Source organism: Diplotaxodon limnothrissa, linkage group LG3, assembly GCF_057381915.1.
Source record: "Diplotaxodon limnothrissa isolate DT_005_m linkage group LG3, D_limnothrissa_male_GT1.1, whole genome shotgun sequence".
NCBI lineage: Eukaryota > Metazoa > Chordata > Actinopteri > Cichliformes > Cichlidae > Diplotaxodon > Diplotaxodon limnothrissa.
The window spans coordinates 18,250,164-18,268,012 of NC_140598.1; the positions used below are offsets into that span (position 1 = coordinate 18,250,164).

Here is a 17,849-nt window from a genome sequence, read left to right on the forward strand (position 1 = left end):
TGCTAATTTCTGTGGCTTATTTTACATGATGAGTTAGTGACTGTAATAAACATTAAAATCTACTTGTTTAATACACAATTGTAATATTATTTTTTCTTAACATGACATGAGAACCACAGATGATTTCTTCTTCCTATTCAAAATAATCTATGAATATTTAAAGTAGTAATTTTCAGTCTGCTCTAAAGCTCACAGATATGATGATTACCTGCTCTCCTCCCTCTGGTCTGTGCCCCTCACTCACACGATGGACTGAACACTAAGCAATAAACATTTAGTAAGAAACAATAAGAGGAAATGATGAAACATGCAGATCAGCTGAGAGTCTTTTCAGCTGTGGAAGTTAAACAACAGTGAGGGTCTTCTTGTGTTTTTCCAGATGTTTCTAATCAGACAATTTGTCAGGGGCTGGGTGTGTGACCCAGCTGTTTGAGTTTATTTTGTATTTTCTGATTTCTTATGTTATATTGGAAATATATTAAGTTCTTGTGCCGTTATTTAGTCAGGGTTTTGTTGTTGTAGCAGCCATAACTAAATGTGTTGAATTTTGATGATCACTGGGTTTTCATTTGTTTGGTTGCTATGGTGATGTGTAACGGGAGTCACGTGGGTGCTAGTGGTGAAATTAAGAGGGCGTTGTCAGTCTGTCATTCTCTGAGAGGAGGGCTGGAGCTGTAGTTTTTGTTGACCGCTGCACCACGAGTTTCCCCTTGTTGCATCAGAGCCTGTGATGTTTAAGAGTCTGAATCGGGAGCCGATCACATTACTCTGTAAACTCTCAAAGCACTTTAATAAACAAGCAAGCAATTCCACCTCTCGCATTATTGCGTAAAGTTGACAGCACGTCAGGCAAATAGGCAGACTCCATCCCCGACCTCTAGCGACTGTGGAAGTCGCTACAGTTGTGTTTAGTTTAGGTCTCATCTACAGGGCTCTACACTAACTTTTTGTCATGATTGCACTGGTGCGCCTAAGAAAACCAGCACAAAAGTTAGGCGCACCCACATTTTTCAACCGCATTGCTTAAGTGCGTGAGCGCGCTTGTATTCAAAAGGTTTCTCCATGTACCCAAAAGTTGATTCTGTTCATCTGGAGGTAGCATTTTCAGTGGGAGCAACATTTCATCACATTGATCAATGGTCTTTGATCAATGGTCATGACAATTTGCATATTAATGATGCAGAAACTGATCTCCCAGCCCATTGTTCCTTCAGTGGGCTGGTTTCAGTCAATATGCAAATGTACTGTTTATAAGATTGAAACCTGCAGTCAACTGAGACTGAAGAAGTCACCTGGATGATGATGAAACGTTTCTCCCACAAAACGCTACGTCCAGATGAACAGAATCAACTTTTGGAGATTTACTTTCCTGGATGATTGAGAATGCTTTAAGACATTTCTCCATTTAACCACATGCTAGAGGGTGTGGGGAGTGATAGCCCCTCCAATGAGGGCATGAAGCAGGCATGGAGGAGATCCAGGCAGACATCCAGAGGGCCCTCAGAGTGTGAGAGCCCAAAGAGGGGCGGGGCCATCTGCTGTGATTGGTTGGGGTAAGAGAAGGAAGACAGGATAAAGACATGCTGTGGAAGAGAGACAGAGAGCTAAGCTAAGCTAGCGAAACAGTAAATACACAGTGAGTGAATACTTTGGCTATAAATCAGGTAGTGAGTACACAGAGAGTGTGCTTCGGATGAAGCACGTGAAGATTATACTATGAAAGAAGAATGTATTTAAAAGTTGTTAATTAAATTGCTAAGCAATTAAGCTACTCAGAAACACCACTGTGGTTCAGCAGGAACAGGAAGTGATACTCTAACGCAGAGCGAGCGAACACCAAGTGACAGCGCCACCAAGAGAGTGGTGCCACGTCCCCATGTACGCCCTGATGGTGGTCGCCTGCTTTAGCTTTGAGGGCTCAGATTTCTCTCCGCATCCCTGCACAGTTACTGAAATATACCTCAATATCCTCCATTTCTGCAATCAGAGGAATGTTTCCAAGACACCTGAAAATGAAAGTACTAAATGGGATGCAATACTGTCTTTATCTCAGGCAGCTTTTTGTGCAACAGAAGGAAAAAATGTGAGCCTAACATCACTGCCCAAGCTAGACAGCTGTGCTAATTTGGCCATTTTGAGCAGGAATGTAATTCAAATCAGCCCAACTGTAAAGAAACCCTTGTGTGCCTTTCTCCACTACACGGTTCAGGAGTTTTTTGCAGCTCTGTGGGTCTTAAAGGATCCAGAGAAGACCAGATGTGTTCTACAGAAGTGTCTGGTTCAGGGCAGCAAACACATGAAACACTTGGTCCCTTTCCTGTGTGGACTGTTGAATGAGAAGAACACTGATTTGTTAGAAGTTCTCCTTCCTCCTCAGCAGCTCAGAGACACGTCTGACTGGTTCTTCAAACACTTGGTGACCACCTTTGTAGGTTGCAGTGACAGTGAAGACTGTGAAGTGGACTTAATGTTCTTATGTCAATGCCTCTATGAGTCTCAGTCACCTGATGCCTGCCTCTGCCTCCTGGATAAACTGGACTACTGTATTGATGCGAGTGGAGAGACTCTTGATCCTCAGCAGTGTTGTGTTCTGGCCTATGTAATCAGCCAGAGTCAGGAGAGGAAAATAGAGCTGAACCTGGAGGATACAACAGTATCAAAACAGGGAATGAGGCCTTTGCTGGGATGCCTCAGCAAACTTCAAAGGTAAGTGAGAACATTTAGATCTGAAGTTAAAGGGTTCTGTACATCTGTTTTTAATATTTTAAATGTAAAGCATTCAGTGATTTAGAGCAGTATGTGTTTTTCTTAAAGTGAAAAATGAAAACATAGTAGTGAGAAGGATTTGTTTCAGCTTTGTTTCATCATGTTTCCAGTGAGTTGTAGACAGCAGAAAGTTTGTACGTAGTCTTTAGGTATTTGGTAACATTATTCTTTAGTCTTGATGCATATACAATAATCCAGGTGAGGGGATCCCAGAAAGCTAACTAACTTTTACCTGGACGTTTGTCATTTGAATGAGAGATTTTATTACTTATTTAAGACATTTTCAGTCTCAGCTGAAGCACATTTAACTTGTAAACTAGCACCACTGCATCACACTGACCCATGGTCTCATAATTATTGTGAAGTTAATTTCACGATCAGAGGCCATGAGCAGTGCTAAAGACAACCCAAAGTAAGGTTAGAGTAACAGACCTATCTCCCAGATTAATGCTGTGTTCATTTGTAGCTGTTACTCCTGAGTTATCAGGCAGACACGTATAGCTTTTATTCTCCAATGAGAAACATACTGCCTTTGTTACCTTGTGTTCAGTTAAAATCCACTAAGTCAAAATGCCTCACCCTCTAGTTCACATATAAACATAAATATAAGGATTTCCTCTACAAAAATGTGTTTAGATAAATTTTGATGTTGTTAGTCTGCTAGTTCAATACAGTTTTCTCATTAAAGTACAATCAATTATACACTGAACAAAAATATAAACGCAACACCTTTGTTACTGCTCCCATTCCCCATGGGATGGACGTAGAGACCTAAAATTCATTCCAGATACACAATATAACCATCCCTCCCAAACAGTGGTCACAAATCAGTCCAAATGTGTGGTAGTGGGCACATCTGCCATATTGAGATAATCCATCCCACCTCACAGGTGTGCCACATCAGGATGCTGATCTGACATCATGAGTAGTGCACAGGTGTACCTCAGACTGCCCACAACAAAAGGCCACCCTGGAATGTGCAGTTTTGTCTCACAGCAAAATGCCACAGATGCCACAAGCAATGAGGGAGCGTGCAACTGGCATGCTGACAGCAGGAATGTCAACCAGATCTGTCGCCCGTGCATTGAATGTTCATTTCTCAACCATAAGCCGTCTCCACAGGCGTTTCAGAGAATATGGCAGCACATCCAACCGGCCTCACAACCGCAGACCTCGTGTAACCACACCAGCCCAGGACCTCCACATCCAGCAGGTTCACCTCCAAGATCGTCTGAGACCAGCCACCCAGACAGCTGCTGGAACAATTGGTTTGCACAACCAAACAATTTCTGCACAAACTGTCAGAAACCGTCTCGGGGACGCTCAACTGCATGCCCGTCATCCTCATCGGGGTCTTGACCTGACTCCAGCTCGTCGCCGTAACAGACTTGTGTGGGCAAATGCTCACATTCGATGGCGTCTGGCACGTTGGAGAGGTGTGCGCTTCACGGATGAATCATGGTTCACATTGTTCAGGGCAGATGGCAGCTGAGAATGTCCCAGTTCTTGCATGGCCAGCATAATCACCGGACATGTCACCCATTGAGCATGTTCGGGATGTGCTTGACCGGCGTATACGACAGCGTGTACCAGTTCCCACGAATATCCAACAACCACGCACAGCCATTGAAGTGGAGTGGACCAACATTCCACAGGCCACAATTGACAATCTGATAGACTCCATGCGACGATGTGTTGCACTGCATGAGGCAAATGGTGGTCACACCAGATACTGACCGGTTCTGGGTCCCCAGACCCCCAATAGCGCAAAAAACTGCACATTCCAGGGTGGCCTTTTGTTGTGGGCAGTCTGAGGTACACCTGTGCACTACTCATGATGTCAGATCAGCATCCTGATGTGGCACACCTGTGAGGTGGGATGGATTATCTCAATATGGCAGATGTGCCCACTACCACACATTTGGACTGATTTGTGACCACTGTTTGGGAGGGATGGTTATATTGTGTATCTGGAATGAATTTTAGGTCTCTACGTCCATCCCATGGGGAATGGGAGCAGTAACAAAGGTGTTGCGTTTATATTTTTGTTCAGTGTAAATATTAGCTCATCTCCTGAACACAACAAACAAGCTGACAGTGAGTCAAAACCTTTAAGATTTAAGAGAAGTATCTTTGTTTTTTAGTTTCTAACCAAACAGCAAGACCCTAACACGTCAGCAATGATCAGTCCATTAACCTCCTAACACCTGAACTCTTTCATGCATTTTACATTTCTTTTTGCTCTTGTGACTTTATAGTAGAACACTATACAGTCACAATTGAGTAATGATGTACAAAACTCTTTATTTGGTGTCTGAACACAGCAGCATTTTTCCTGAGTACAAAAACAAAATGAGAAACAACAATTGTGCCCCTTTGAGCGACGTGGTTCATTTGAAAGAGCAAAACTTAGTATTGTTGTCTAGGCAATAGGGCTGCCACAAACGATTATTTTGATAGTTGACTAATCAGATCATCATCCACTGGACGTAAAACGTACAGCTTATTGCACCAGCAGCATCTGCTCTTATATAACTATCATTAGCTTACAGCTTTAAGTGTTTAAGGTCTGTGCAAACTAAAAATAAAGACAAGATGATAGTTTGTTAAATTTCAATGAAGTTTGCAGATTGTTTCGGTGAAGTTTAATAAACTCCTTGCTATCTAAACTATAACAGGACACCGGAGTAAATTCTCGAGCATCTCACACTTCTGATGATCAGCTGTCTGCTTGACCTTTATTCAGCTGTGTAAAAACTATAACTTTAATCTCAGCCAAACCGATTTACTCAGGAACAAATAAGATACTAAAAAAATGCCAAACAATAACATTTTTAAATTATCTAAGTGACTTATATATCATGTTTAACCTGAGTAGGCGGTGGGTTTGAAAACGATTTGCTGGGAGTCCGGTGTTCTCACGGCTCTAGTGAGCCTAGCCCCCGGCTAGCTATCGAGCTGGTGGGTAACAGACGTCTCCGAAAACGTCGGAGCGCTTTTGAAAATATGTGGTGTCTTGATAAACTGAGCAGATATTTGAGGTTTACACAGCTACATTCTCGCCTGAAAATATGTTAAACATTTATTTTGTGACCCAGAAAGAATAATAAGAGTAATATTAAAACTAAGTGGCTGCCGCCATTGTTGGAAACTGAGCTGGGCCGTGCTATGAATTCTGGGACACAGCTTCTTCTTCTTCGGGGTTTAACGGCAGCTGGCATCCTTGTACATGCAGTGCTGCCCTCTTCTGTTTCAGTCCGTTATTACACTCTTAAATCCTACTACTTATTCCTGTGTCTTTTGCGATCTTACAAACCTTCAAACGACGTGTCGACTATTAAATCAGTCGTCGATGATTTTGATAGTCGACGTAATCGTGACTAGTCGACTAATCGTGGCAGCCCTACTAGGCAACCAAAATGTGATGTCCCCATATGTGGACGCCACATCCTAGGAGGGTAAAGTTGTCCTTATAACCAGAGATAAAAACTGCTACAAGAGGTAAATTGGTATTAAACCCCGATTCTTTTGTCCCCATGATAGAACAGAGAAAATCTGACTCATAGTGGTCAAAACATTTTATATTTCTTTTTATTCAATCATCTTCCAGAAGAGAGAGCCCTGCACAGCCCCAAAAGCCAGCTGCAGGATCTCTAACATTTGAAGCTCCACATGTGTCTTATATGGTGTTATTTCTGTAGACAGAATGATTCTTACATCCTGTTCAAACTGCGGTGACTCTGCTGACTATATCTGTTCGTATTTTGAATGTACATTTTACACTTGTTTAAGATTTACTTTCTAAACCTTGAAGGCTGCAAACTCACATCAGCTCACCCGTCTCTGGTTTATATCGTATGCAGAGTCAATCCTCTTAAGCCTCTGGCAGCTTTGCACAAATTAGGAGTTTTGCATGAAAAAAGGCGAACAAGGTTCTTCAGTTTCAGCATGAATCTACACAAATAGACTTTGTTCTCAGCAGCTGATTACATGTGAACTAATGAAGTTCTCTACCAACCTTCCAACTGTAGGAGTGACTCCTTGTCACGCCAGCTGTGGACCATTTCTCTTCTGACTGATGGGGACGTGGATTACGTGAGTTTACTTGACTTCACTGAGAATCAGCTGCACCTCCCAGTCAACAGTGAAACACAACTGTATGACGGAGCTGTGAGAGTCCTGCAGAAGAGGAAGAGGAAGGTGAAAGTCTGCCTTCACTGTGATCACAGAGTCTGTCAAAGTGCGAGCTCGTTCCTCTTACACCATTTACCCCACATCCACTCACTCAGGTATGCTCTTTGGTTTTACTTATTAAACACTCAATGTTTTCATGTGATCTTCAATTGTGGTTTAAAATCCAGTTGAGTTACTTTATAGAAATAATTGAACCAACTGTAGTACTGACCTTATGTCTTTAATGTACTTTTAATGCTGGAGATATTTATCTGAGACATATCTAGGACGGTATCAGTGCTGCTTGTTTCTGTTTGTTGTGCTCAGATCAAATCATCACATCGTGTTTCCTTTTCTTTCTTCCAGTTTCTGTCAGTCATCAGGAAATCTCTCAGATCAAACTGAGTTGTTGGTGAATCTCTTCATTGTAGCAGCAGAGAGAGAACAGAGGACAGGAGAGAAGATCCTCAACATGCTATCATCAGTCTGCTCTTATCAGACATTCCCTCTTCATTCTCATTACAATGACAAATATCAGAGTGACTTCCTGTTGGATCTGTGCTCCCATGTGAAGGACTGTGAGACTAAAACAGGTCTGAGTGTCCTTCCATCATTACAGCCAGTTTTCCAGTCAGCTCCTGCAGTCTGGTCCATAGACCTCTCAGAGAGAAAGACCTCCATCCTCCTGGAGCTGCTGAAACTCCAACCAGAGAAGAAACAAGTGGAGCTGACAGGCTGCTCACATGAAGAGAGTGAAGTGAGGAGTTTGCTGCAGTGTCTGCCTTTTATCTCACAGCTCAGGTAAATAACATGCTCTTCACATGAGTCAAATATCTGTAAGAGAAGATTTGCTGTGAAAATAACTGATGGAAATATTTGAAGCTCCATGAATTGTAAAGTGATGATTTTGTCTTGTGCTGCCTGTTTGTCATCAGCATCATATGTTTGACCTCATCTACATGGATCATGTTATAAATGTATTCAGACTCTGTCATATTTCAGAGGGAAACGTTCTCAGTCCATCCCTGTGTTTCACTGACGTGTTCAGCTGTTTGTTGCTATGAAGTTTCATATTTTCTATAAATATCAGACGACTTTTAATGCTTATCAGGATCTAGAATAAAGACGTTCTTGATAGGTTTGTAGCTTGAACCTATTCGCTGGAACGTTGAGGACAATATAATTACACAGCAAGCAAGACACGAAGTAGGCAAAGTTCTTCATGTTCCTCGTGCACGGGAGAGAACCGGACAAACGGCGTTCCTTCGCTTGACCCCAGTTGCTCTCGACCGTTCCCCCGTAACACTGCTCTTTTATTGAGGTCACATGAATATGCATAGGTTCATTAACATACGACGTCTACATACAAACAAAGAGTAACGTGTGCGTGTGCGTGTGTGTGTGTGTGTGTGTGGGGTCAGAGTGTGACTCCATAAATGACTTCCCTAAACCTGCTGGTCCTGCAGTTCATCTAAACCAAAGGCACTTAGCCTAAAACAGACACAGCCACGTTTATCCTGCCATAAAACAATAAGAAAATGTACGACCTCTCCCATACTCCCAGGATGTAGGTGTGCACACAAAGTTTGCAGACTATTAAGGATCAAACTTCTACCAATCTACAACTAATTACAAAACTCTAATCATATATAAGTAGATATTTCTAAGCATAAATGACAATCAACAATACAAAACCTGACAGTTCTCATCAGAAAGGTTAGATTTATATTTGATAGGATCATGTGACTGAGCTCCTGCTGCAGAGTGTTGGAGTGCACACATGCCAGAAACATCCTTTACACCTGAATCCATCATCGCCATGGAAACAGCATGAAAGCAAACTCAACGAGTCCTTCAGTGACGTAACTCAGTAAATGAATGAGTTACATGAAGCTGGACTTTATCTCTGACTTTGTTTTACTGAGCATGATGATGATGATGGTGGTAGCAGCTCTATAGTGAGCAGATGAAGATGTCAGACAGCAGAGAGGTGTGTGATGTGAGCAGCAGGTGAAGCTGCTGTTGTAGATGTTGTTGTTCCCCTCTGTGTGTTTCTGTATTGTTGATGTTTAGTGTTTGACTCTCTAAAGTCAGACAGCGAACAAAATAACAGTTACAGTTCAGAACGCAGTGATTTCACACACAGGCTGAGTGTTTGTGTTGTGAGTCAGTAACTGTCTAAGAACACTGTTCAGCTGCTCTGATGGAAGATGGCTTTAAATGGACTTTCATTATATACAAGATGGAGTCCATCAGCAGTGTGTGGCTGTTTTTATGCAGCTCACATCAAATCATCTCTGAATGTTTCCTTCTTATTGTTACTGTCATGAATCGCTGTGCGGCAGGCAGGAGTTGGACCCAAAGTGCAGGACTCACAGACTCAGGGAGGTGAACTCAAAACTCAGCTTTATTTGCTGGCAGGGAAAAAACATACAAACTAATCTAAACTGGGAACTTGGAAAACTCACAGAGAGACACACAGGGAGATCCACACAGCATGAGGGACGACGCGACACTGACTCAGAGAAATACAGGGTTTAAATACACTGGGAAGTAACGAGGGGAATGAGACACAGAAGGAGGGCACAGCTGGGAGAAATCAGGACTGACGAGACAAGCAAAGCAGGACGCATTCACATGAGACACGGACCATCAAAGTAAAACAGGAAGTATCACACAGAGACGCGAACTTGACACAGTGGAGACAGCAACTAAGAAATACAGAGACATAAACCATAAGGCAGAGGTCTAAGAACCAAAATACACAGGGAAATACTCAGCTGGGAACACAAGAGACTAGACTAGAGAGAGTAACAAAAAACCAACCATGAGAACATAATGCACAATGCAGGGTGACAGAAAACAAGAAACTCAAACATGCAAAGACACACAATTACACAGAACAGAGGGGACACAGAGAGGCATGAAGGGCAAGGGATCAAAACTAGAAGCCATAGAATAAATCACACACAAGTACAATAATACAAAAATCACAAAGAACTAAAAACGCTGGGTCAGGAGACCCAGGACCGTGACAGTTACAGTGTTCTTCCTTTGAGGTCACTTCATCATGAAGCAGTCAGGATCTTTGTGAGTCTGTTCTGTGCAGCAGCAGAGAGAGAGCAGCAGACAGGAGAGAAGATCCTGGAGCTGTTAGCATCAGTGTGCACATATCAAACATTCCCTCTTCATGAGAGACACATGGATGATGATGATTATCAGATTAACTTCCTGTTGGATCTGTACTCCCATGTGAAGGACTGTGAGACTAAAACAGGTGTGAGTGTCCTTCCATCATTACAGTCAGTTTTCCAGTCAGCTCCTGCAGTCTGGTCCATAAACCTCTCAGAGAGAAAGACCTCCATCCTCCTGGAGCTGCTGAAACTCCAACCAGAGAAGAAACAAGTGGAGCTGAGAGGCTGCTCACATGAAGAGAGTGAAGTGAGGAGTTTGCTGCAGTGTCTGCCTTTTATCTCACAGCTCAGGTAAGTCAGATTGTATTCAGAAGCTTAGTGAAGAGTTTTGATGGAGAACATGCGTTCACCACATGCAGTATACACATAGTATATAGTTACTTTACAAAGAAAGCAGAAAACAACTTTTCTATTCATTTAATCTTAAAGTAAAGTTTTTACCGTCTCTTCTTGATTTAAAGAAGCTTCTAAAAGTGGAATTTTGACAAATTTCTAAAATATTTGTGTTTTCTTGTTTTTATGAGGATTAATAAATTAGTTATGTGCTGCAACTGAGATGATATGTTTCCCTCGTTTATGTTATATTTAACATGGAGCGTCATTATGTACAGGAAACATGGACCAGATGGAGTCCATCAGCAGTGTGTGGCTGTTTTTATGCAGTTCACATCAAATCATCTCTAAATGTTTCCTTCTTATTGTTCCAGTGTTGCATATGATGGGTGTTCAGATCCTGATGAAGCAGTCAGGATCTTTGTGAGTCTGTTCTGTGCAGCAGCAGAGAGAGAGCAGCAGACAGGAGAGAAGATCCTGGAGCTGTTAGCATCAGTGTGCACATATCAGACATTCCCTCTTCATGAGAGACACATGGAGGATGATGATGATGATCTGAAGCAGTATCAGAGTGACTTCCTGTTGGATCTGTGCTCCCATGTGAAGGACTGTGAGACTGAAACAGGTCTGAGTGTCCTTCCATCATTACAGCCAGTTTTCCAGTCAGCTCCTGCAGTCTGGATCATGAAGCTCTCAGAGAGAAAGACCTCCATCCTCCTGGAGCTGCTGAAACTCCAACCAGAGAAGAAACAAGTGGAGCTGAGAGACTGCTCACATGAAGAGAGTGAAGTGAGGCGTTTGCTGCAGTGTCTGCCTTTTATCTCACAGCTCAGGTAAATAAGTCGTGATGATTTCATTTGCAGAACGTTTCCAGCATGTTCTCTGATCCCATCTTCGCTGTGTTCCAGCTGTGATCCAGAGTTCTTCCAGAGTGTGTGCACATCCATGTCTGTAAGATCCAGAGAGGAGGCCCAGCAGCTGGAGTCTCTGCTGCAGCTGCTGGGCTTCCAGCTGCTGCTAACAGGAGCGTTACACAGGAAAAGCTGCTGGTCTGTGGGGAGAGTTCTCAAACTGTGCGGCTCTAAAGTGGATCTCATCCTCACACCCAGCAAGATGTCTGCCAGAGGAGGCGCTCTGCTCTTCAGACACACAACACAACTACACAGTCTGAGGCAGGAAGTGAAACCATGACTCTCTCCTGCTCTTCTAACATCATTTCTATGTGAATCTTTAGTTCTTGGTGTTCATCATTTCTGCTCTTTCGTCTCTTCGTTCTTCAGGCTTTCCATCGACATGTCCTTGCTGCTGTCTCAGTGGGTAAGAAGAGGCAGAGCGGCCCGTCGGCTGGCTGTTGAAGAGCTTTCTCTTGTGCCTAAGAAAGCCCGACCATCACACAGAGTATTGTTGAGGGCTGTCAGTAGTTTGGCTTCCCTGCTGAGATACTGGACAGTCGGACGGTTAGACCTGACTGAGACCTGCATCCCTGCTCAGGGTCTCATTGCACTGCTGCTCCATCATGGTCCTCTGACAGTCAAGTAAATGTCTTTCTGAACATCACAGGACAAATAAAATGTCGATTTTTACTTCAAAGCTTATTTTATATTGATGATCTCTGCAGACTGAGTGAAGAGAGCTTCCAGCAGCTTCTGTCTCTCCTCCATGAAACCCAGGACAAGGACTTGACGTTGTCCTTCTTGAGTAAGGTTGGTGGAGACCTGACCTCCTGCTGCCTGAGCTGGGAGCTGCTTCACTATCTGCTGCAGCAGCCGTCGGCTCCGACCATCACTGTGGACCTGAGGAAGAGCCTGTTCTTACAGGAGGAGACCACACGTCTGCTTCCCTTTCTGGACAGGATTGTGTTTAAAAGGTGCTGAATGTGGTTTGATCTTTTACACAGTTTCTGCTGATTAATCAGGAGGATTTGAAATGCTGTCTCATCTTTAATCAGCACTTCATGGATCCTTTAAACAAAGTTGGAAATAAACTCTTTGTTTTCAGGCCCAGTCCCAGCTTTGTGATGAGCTCCATCAGAGAGCTCTACAGAGCTCACGACAGTCACGCTGTTCCCAGTTTGCTGAGGTCACTCGGTCATGTGATCAGCCTGAGCTGCAGACAGCTGGACTCAGTGGACTGTGCTGCTCTGATCTTCATCCTCAGACACGGAGACGGAGTCAGACTGAACCTGCTGTGGACCTCCATACCAGCAGGGGGAGTAGAGTCCATCCTCCTCATGCTGGACAGCGTTTCTCGTCTCAGGTCCGATATTAGAGCTCGTTTCTCTGTGCTGCACTGTGTGATTGCTGAACAACACACTTTATTGTAACATAATGACATTGCTTCAAAAACAAGCTAACATTTTACTGTTAGTGTGGAACAGATTACATGAACAGTTGAACAAGAAACTACAAGGAAAGTTTCAAACAGCAGGCAGAGTGAACATCATTTAAAGGTAGAGCAGTAATAATAACAACAACAGCAACAATAATAACAACACATTTTATTAGTGGGCGCCTGTCTAACAACCCAGGGTCACCGTAGCAAACACGGAACAGTAAACAGGATCAAACAGTAACTGGTTCATGTTGATGTTTACAGACAGTAAGCTGGTTTGAAGACGGCTTTGAGTTCAGTTTTCCTGGAAAAGAATTCCAGAGCCGCTGATAGTGGTGCTCATAGTGGCGACATGTACGAACAACAATGTGGTGAAGCTTCATATCTTATATATCATAGTTGGAAAGAGACGATAATTACACTCTGATGACACAAACAACATGTTCTCACTATGGTATGTGTTCTTTAATGATGACCAGATGTTTATTTCACTGCTTATCATCGAGGGTTTCATCACAGATGCCCCGCCCCCGACTGTTGTTTAGTCTCAGAGATTCACACACGCTTTTCTTTAGCATTAGCCCGCTGTCATGGCAACAGTGAGAGCCGTTTGTTGTATTTTAATCCAACACAAACTTTACTAAACAACAAAGAAATTCAGACTAATCAAAAGTTTTTTTGTTTTTTTTATTTACACCCAAGGGCCGACTTATCGCTGAACACACTGCAGCTTAGCATTAGCCGTCCTGTTTTTAGATGTCACACAATATTCATGAATTATTTACAAAGTTTACAAATGTCAGCTTTGCAATTTCTCATTAATTATACAGATAATTGTTTAAAAATATATCCATCCATCCATCCATCCATCTTCATCCGCTTTATCCGAGGCCGGGTCGCGGGGGCAGCAGCCTAAGCAAAGAGGCCCAGACTTCCCTCTCCCCAGCCACCTCCTCCAGCTTATCCGGGGGAATACCAAGGCGTTCCCAGGCCAGCCGAGAGATATAATCTCTCCAGCGTGTCCTGGGTCTGCCCCGGGGCCTCCTCCTGGTGGGACATGCCTGGAACACCTCACCCAGGAGGCGCCCAGGGGGCATCCTTGTCGGATGCCCGAACCACCTCAGCTGGCTCCTTTCGATGTGGAGCAGCAGCGGCTCTACTCTGAGCCCCTCCCGGATGGCCGAACTTCTCACCCTATCTCTAAGGGAGAGGCCAGCCACCCTTCGGAGGAAGCTCATTTCTGCCGCTTGTATCCGCGATCTCGTTCTTTCGGTCACTACCCACAGCTCGTGGCCATAGGTGAGGGTAGGGACGTAGATCGACCGGTAAATTGAGAGCTTCGCTTTTACACTCAGCTCCCTCTTCCCCACGACGGACCGGTGCAGCGTCCGCATTACTGCAGCTGCAGCCCCAATCCGTCTGTCGATCTCCGGCTCCCTTCTCCCATCACTCGCGAACAAAACCCCGAGATACTTGAACTCCTCCACTTGGGGCAGGAACTCATCCCCGACCCGGAGTGGGCACTCCACCCATTTCCGGCTGAGAACCATGGCCTCAGATTTGGAGGTGCTGATCCTCATTCCCGCTGCTTCACACTCGGCTGCGAACCGTTCCAGTGTGAGCTGGAGGCCCTCACCCGATGAAGCCAACAGAACCACATCATCCGCAAAAATCAGAGATGAGATTCTGAGGCCACCAAAGCGAAAGCCCTCCGCCACTTGGCTGCGCCTAGAAATCCTGTCCATAAAAATTATGAACAGAACCGGAGACAAACGGCAGCCCTGGCGGAGCCCATCACCCACCGGGAACGAGTCCGAGTTATTGCCGGCAATGCGAACCAAGCTCTTGCAACGGTTGTATAGGGATCAAATGGCCCGTAGCAATGGGCCAGACACCCCATACTCCCGCAACACCTCCCACAGGACACCCCGAGGGACACGGTCGAATGCCTTCTCCAAGTCCACAAAACACATGCAGACTGGTTGGGCAAACTCCCATGCACCCTCAAGTATCCTCGAGAGGATAAAGAGCTGGTCCAGTGTTCCGCGACCAGGACGAAAACCGCATTGTTCCTCCTGTATCCGAGGTTCGACTAGCGGACGAACTCTCCTTTCCAGCACCCTGGCATAGACTTTCCCAGGGAGGCTGAGGAGTGTGATCCCCCTGTAGTTGGAACACACCCTCCGGTCCCCCTTCTTAAAGATGGGGACCACCACCCCGGTCTGCCAGTCCACAGGTACTGCCCCTGATCTCCACGCAACATTGCAGAGGCGTGTCAACCAGGACAGCCCTACAACGTCCAGAGCCTTCAGGAACTCGGGGCGGACCTCATCAACACCAGGGGCTCTGCCACCAAGGAGTTGTTTAACTGCCTCAGTGACCTCGCCCCCGGAAATTGGCGGGTCATTCCCCTCATCCCCAGACTCTGCTTCCTCCTTGGAAGACGTGTCAGTGGGATTAAGGAGGTCCTCGAAGTATTCCTTCCGCCGCCTGACAATTTTCTCAGTCGACGTCAGCAGCGCTCCGCCAGCACTATACACAGTGCAGGTAGAGCACCGCTTTCCCCCCCTGAGACGCCTGACGGTTTGCCAGAATCTCTTCAAGGCAGTCCGAAAGTCTTTTTCCATGGCCTCTCCGAACTCCTCCCACACCCGAGTTTTTGCTTCAGCCACTGCCCGAGCCGCATTCCACTTGGCCTGTCGATACCTGTCGGCTGCCTCCGGAGTCCCACAGGCTAACCAAGCCCGATAGGACTCCTTCTTCAGCCTGGTGGCTCCCTTCACCTTTAAAAATATATTATTGGAAATAATTTTGGTGAAGTTTACAAATGAGGCCCAAACATTTCTGGTGATCTTCAGTGTTTCCCAAACTGCAGCCTCTGACTTGTTGCTTCTGATTTGTGTGTCTCATTTGTGGTTTTACCAAATGGTATCATCAGCGTTATTGTCATTTTAATCTTAGTGAATTAAAATTGGTCGAATTAACAATTTAATTGTATTAATTATAGTTATTATCAAGTGTTGTCATTACACCTCCTGGGCTACTTTTATCAGCTGCTCGAACAACAAGCTGAAGGCTGGAAATCACAAGTTTGTCTGCAGACACATTTGAACTGGACCCATTAAAATAATCTGCTACATGCTGTGTTTCTGTGGCTTCCTGGACACAAAGGAGACATTTACTCTTCATCACTGCTGACAAATGATGCTTTTAATCTGATAAATGCAGTAAATTATGAACAACGAGTTACCAGATGAACAGAGTCCTTATTCATTTAAAGCTGTTATCTGTTAACATCCACCTGCACAATCAGCCCAAGCAGGGAAACTGGGCTCAGTGTGACTTTGTCTTAATAACATGAGTGCTGTGCATAAATCCAACATCTAATTACAATAATGTGTCTGCTGCTAGTTCATAGATGCTGTTCTTAAAATCCTTTAGTTTTAAAGATCAACACATTTTATTGAAGCCAGCAGTTTGTTTGCAGCATCTATCATTTGAGATTTTCTGTCTCCATGCGTTTCTTTCCAGTGTTGACAGGAACCAGCTGCTGAGGTTCATCCACTGCTGTGCTGCCTGTGACGTCCAGCAGGAGGCAGCGTCAGGCCTGCTGAGGACTCTGCAGCACAGCTTGGATCTGTCCTGCTCCTCCTGTGTGGAGCTACCGGAGGAGGATCAGACTGAGCCTCTGAGTCTGACTGCTGATGACAGCAGGGCCGTCTCCACCATCCTGACACAGGGCAGCCGGGACACACAGCTGGACCTGCGAGACTGTGAGGTGGAGGACAGCGTGCTGGACCTGCTGTTTCCTGTCCTCCGCAGGGTCCGCCTCAGGTGGGAAAGACCACCGAAGAGTCTGAACCAGAGAGAACCTTGTTCACGCTGGTGTTGATGCATCCTGACAGTTTCTCTGTTTGTCCTGTTTAGAGTCAGTAACACTGTCCTCCTCCAGCTGCTGTCTCTGGTTCCTGTGAACAGTGAGAGGGACGCAGTGAGGCGGGCGGTGTCCCTGTGTACAGCCCTGGGTGGAGAGCTGGATCTCAGTCACAGCACGCTGGATCAGAGGGTCTGCGGGGCTTTGGTCCAGATGCTGGACTCGTGTGAAGGGCTGACAGAGCTGGACCTCAGTCACTGTCAGCTCACTGACCAGCTGCTGCTCCCTCTCATCACACATCTGCACAAAGTCCAAGTCCTAGAGTGAGTGTCACACACTGATCCTCCTGTGGGAGGCACCAACAACCATCAGCCTGTTCACACACACTACAGTAATATAATGTGCAGCGATCAGTTAGAGCCACATGTTGTGTTTGTGTTACAGTCTGAGTCACAATCAGATCACTGATGCTTCGACCGATGTGTTACTGCAGCTGCTCTCCATCAACCCCTCCATCCACTGTGTGCGGTGAGCCAACATGAAGGAGTTTCTTCTCAGACTCTGAGAGGAATCATTCACAGCCTGAGCTCACGTGGATTCATGTTGTTCTGTGTGAGTGACGTCTGCTCTCTGCTTTGGTCTCTTTCTAGACTCTTCAGCAACAACATCGTGCACAGAGCAGCCTTCAAGGAGCACACGCAGTTTGAGATCTGGTGAAGCGCTCGCCATCATCACCATCGTCATTATCATCATCCTCCTGGTCATCATTATCATCATGGTCGTCATCATCATCATCAGAGCAGCCTTCAAGGAGCACACGCAGTTTGAGATCTGGTGAAGCACTCGCCATCATCACCATCGTCATCATCATCATCCTCCTGGTTGTCATTATCATCATGGTCGTCATCATCAGGGAGATGTAGTTTTATGGTCTCAGTAAAAACTCTCACAATTGCTTCATACTAAACAATTTGATATAATTTAAATTTAATTTAAGTAAGTATCTATCGGCACCTGTGGTCGGCTCGGCTGAGGAGATCCAGCGTCCCCGCCTTCTCTCACCTCGTCTTCGCTGCAGTGAATCCGCAGAATCTGTGGCCACTGAAACCGGTTCCCTGGATGGCTGTCACCGGTCTGATGGACCCTACCAGGATCGCCCTTGTTAACGCTCGGTCGTT

General features: G+C 45.1%; 1 protein-coding gene across 1 annotated transcript; it reads left to right on the forward strand.

Moving 5' to 3' along the window:
- The first annotated feature begins 1,466 nt into the window (after positions 1 to 1,466).
- LOC146634768 (uncharacterized) lies at positions 1,467 to 17,513 on the forward strand. Its single transcript, XM_085349954.1, has 14 exons — positions 1,467 to 1,507; positions 1,825 to 2,706; positions 6,798 to 7,055; positions 7,306 to 7,740; positions 9,999 to 10,424; positions 10,841 to 11,299; positions 11,375 to 11,638; positions 11,747 to 12,001; positions 12,085 to 12,333; positions 12,465 to 12,722; positions 16,329 to 16,631; positions 16,725 to 16,994; positions 17,116 to 17,199; positions 17,322 to 17,513. The coding sequence occupies exons 1-14, from the start codon at positions 1,467 to 1,469 to the stop codon at positions 17,386 to 17,388; spliced, it is 4,251 nt and encodes a 1,416-aa protein (XP_085206080.1). The 3' UTR covers positions 17,389 to 17,513.
- The last annotated feature ends 336 nt before the right edge of the window (positions 17,514 to 17,849 follow it).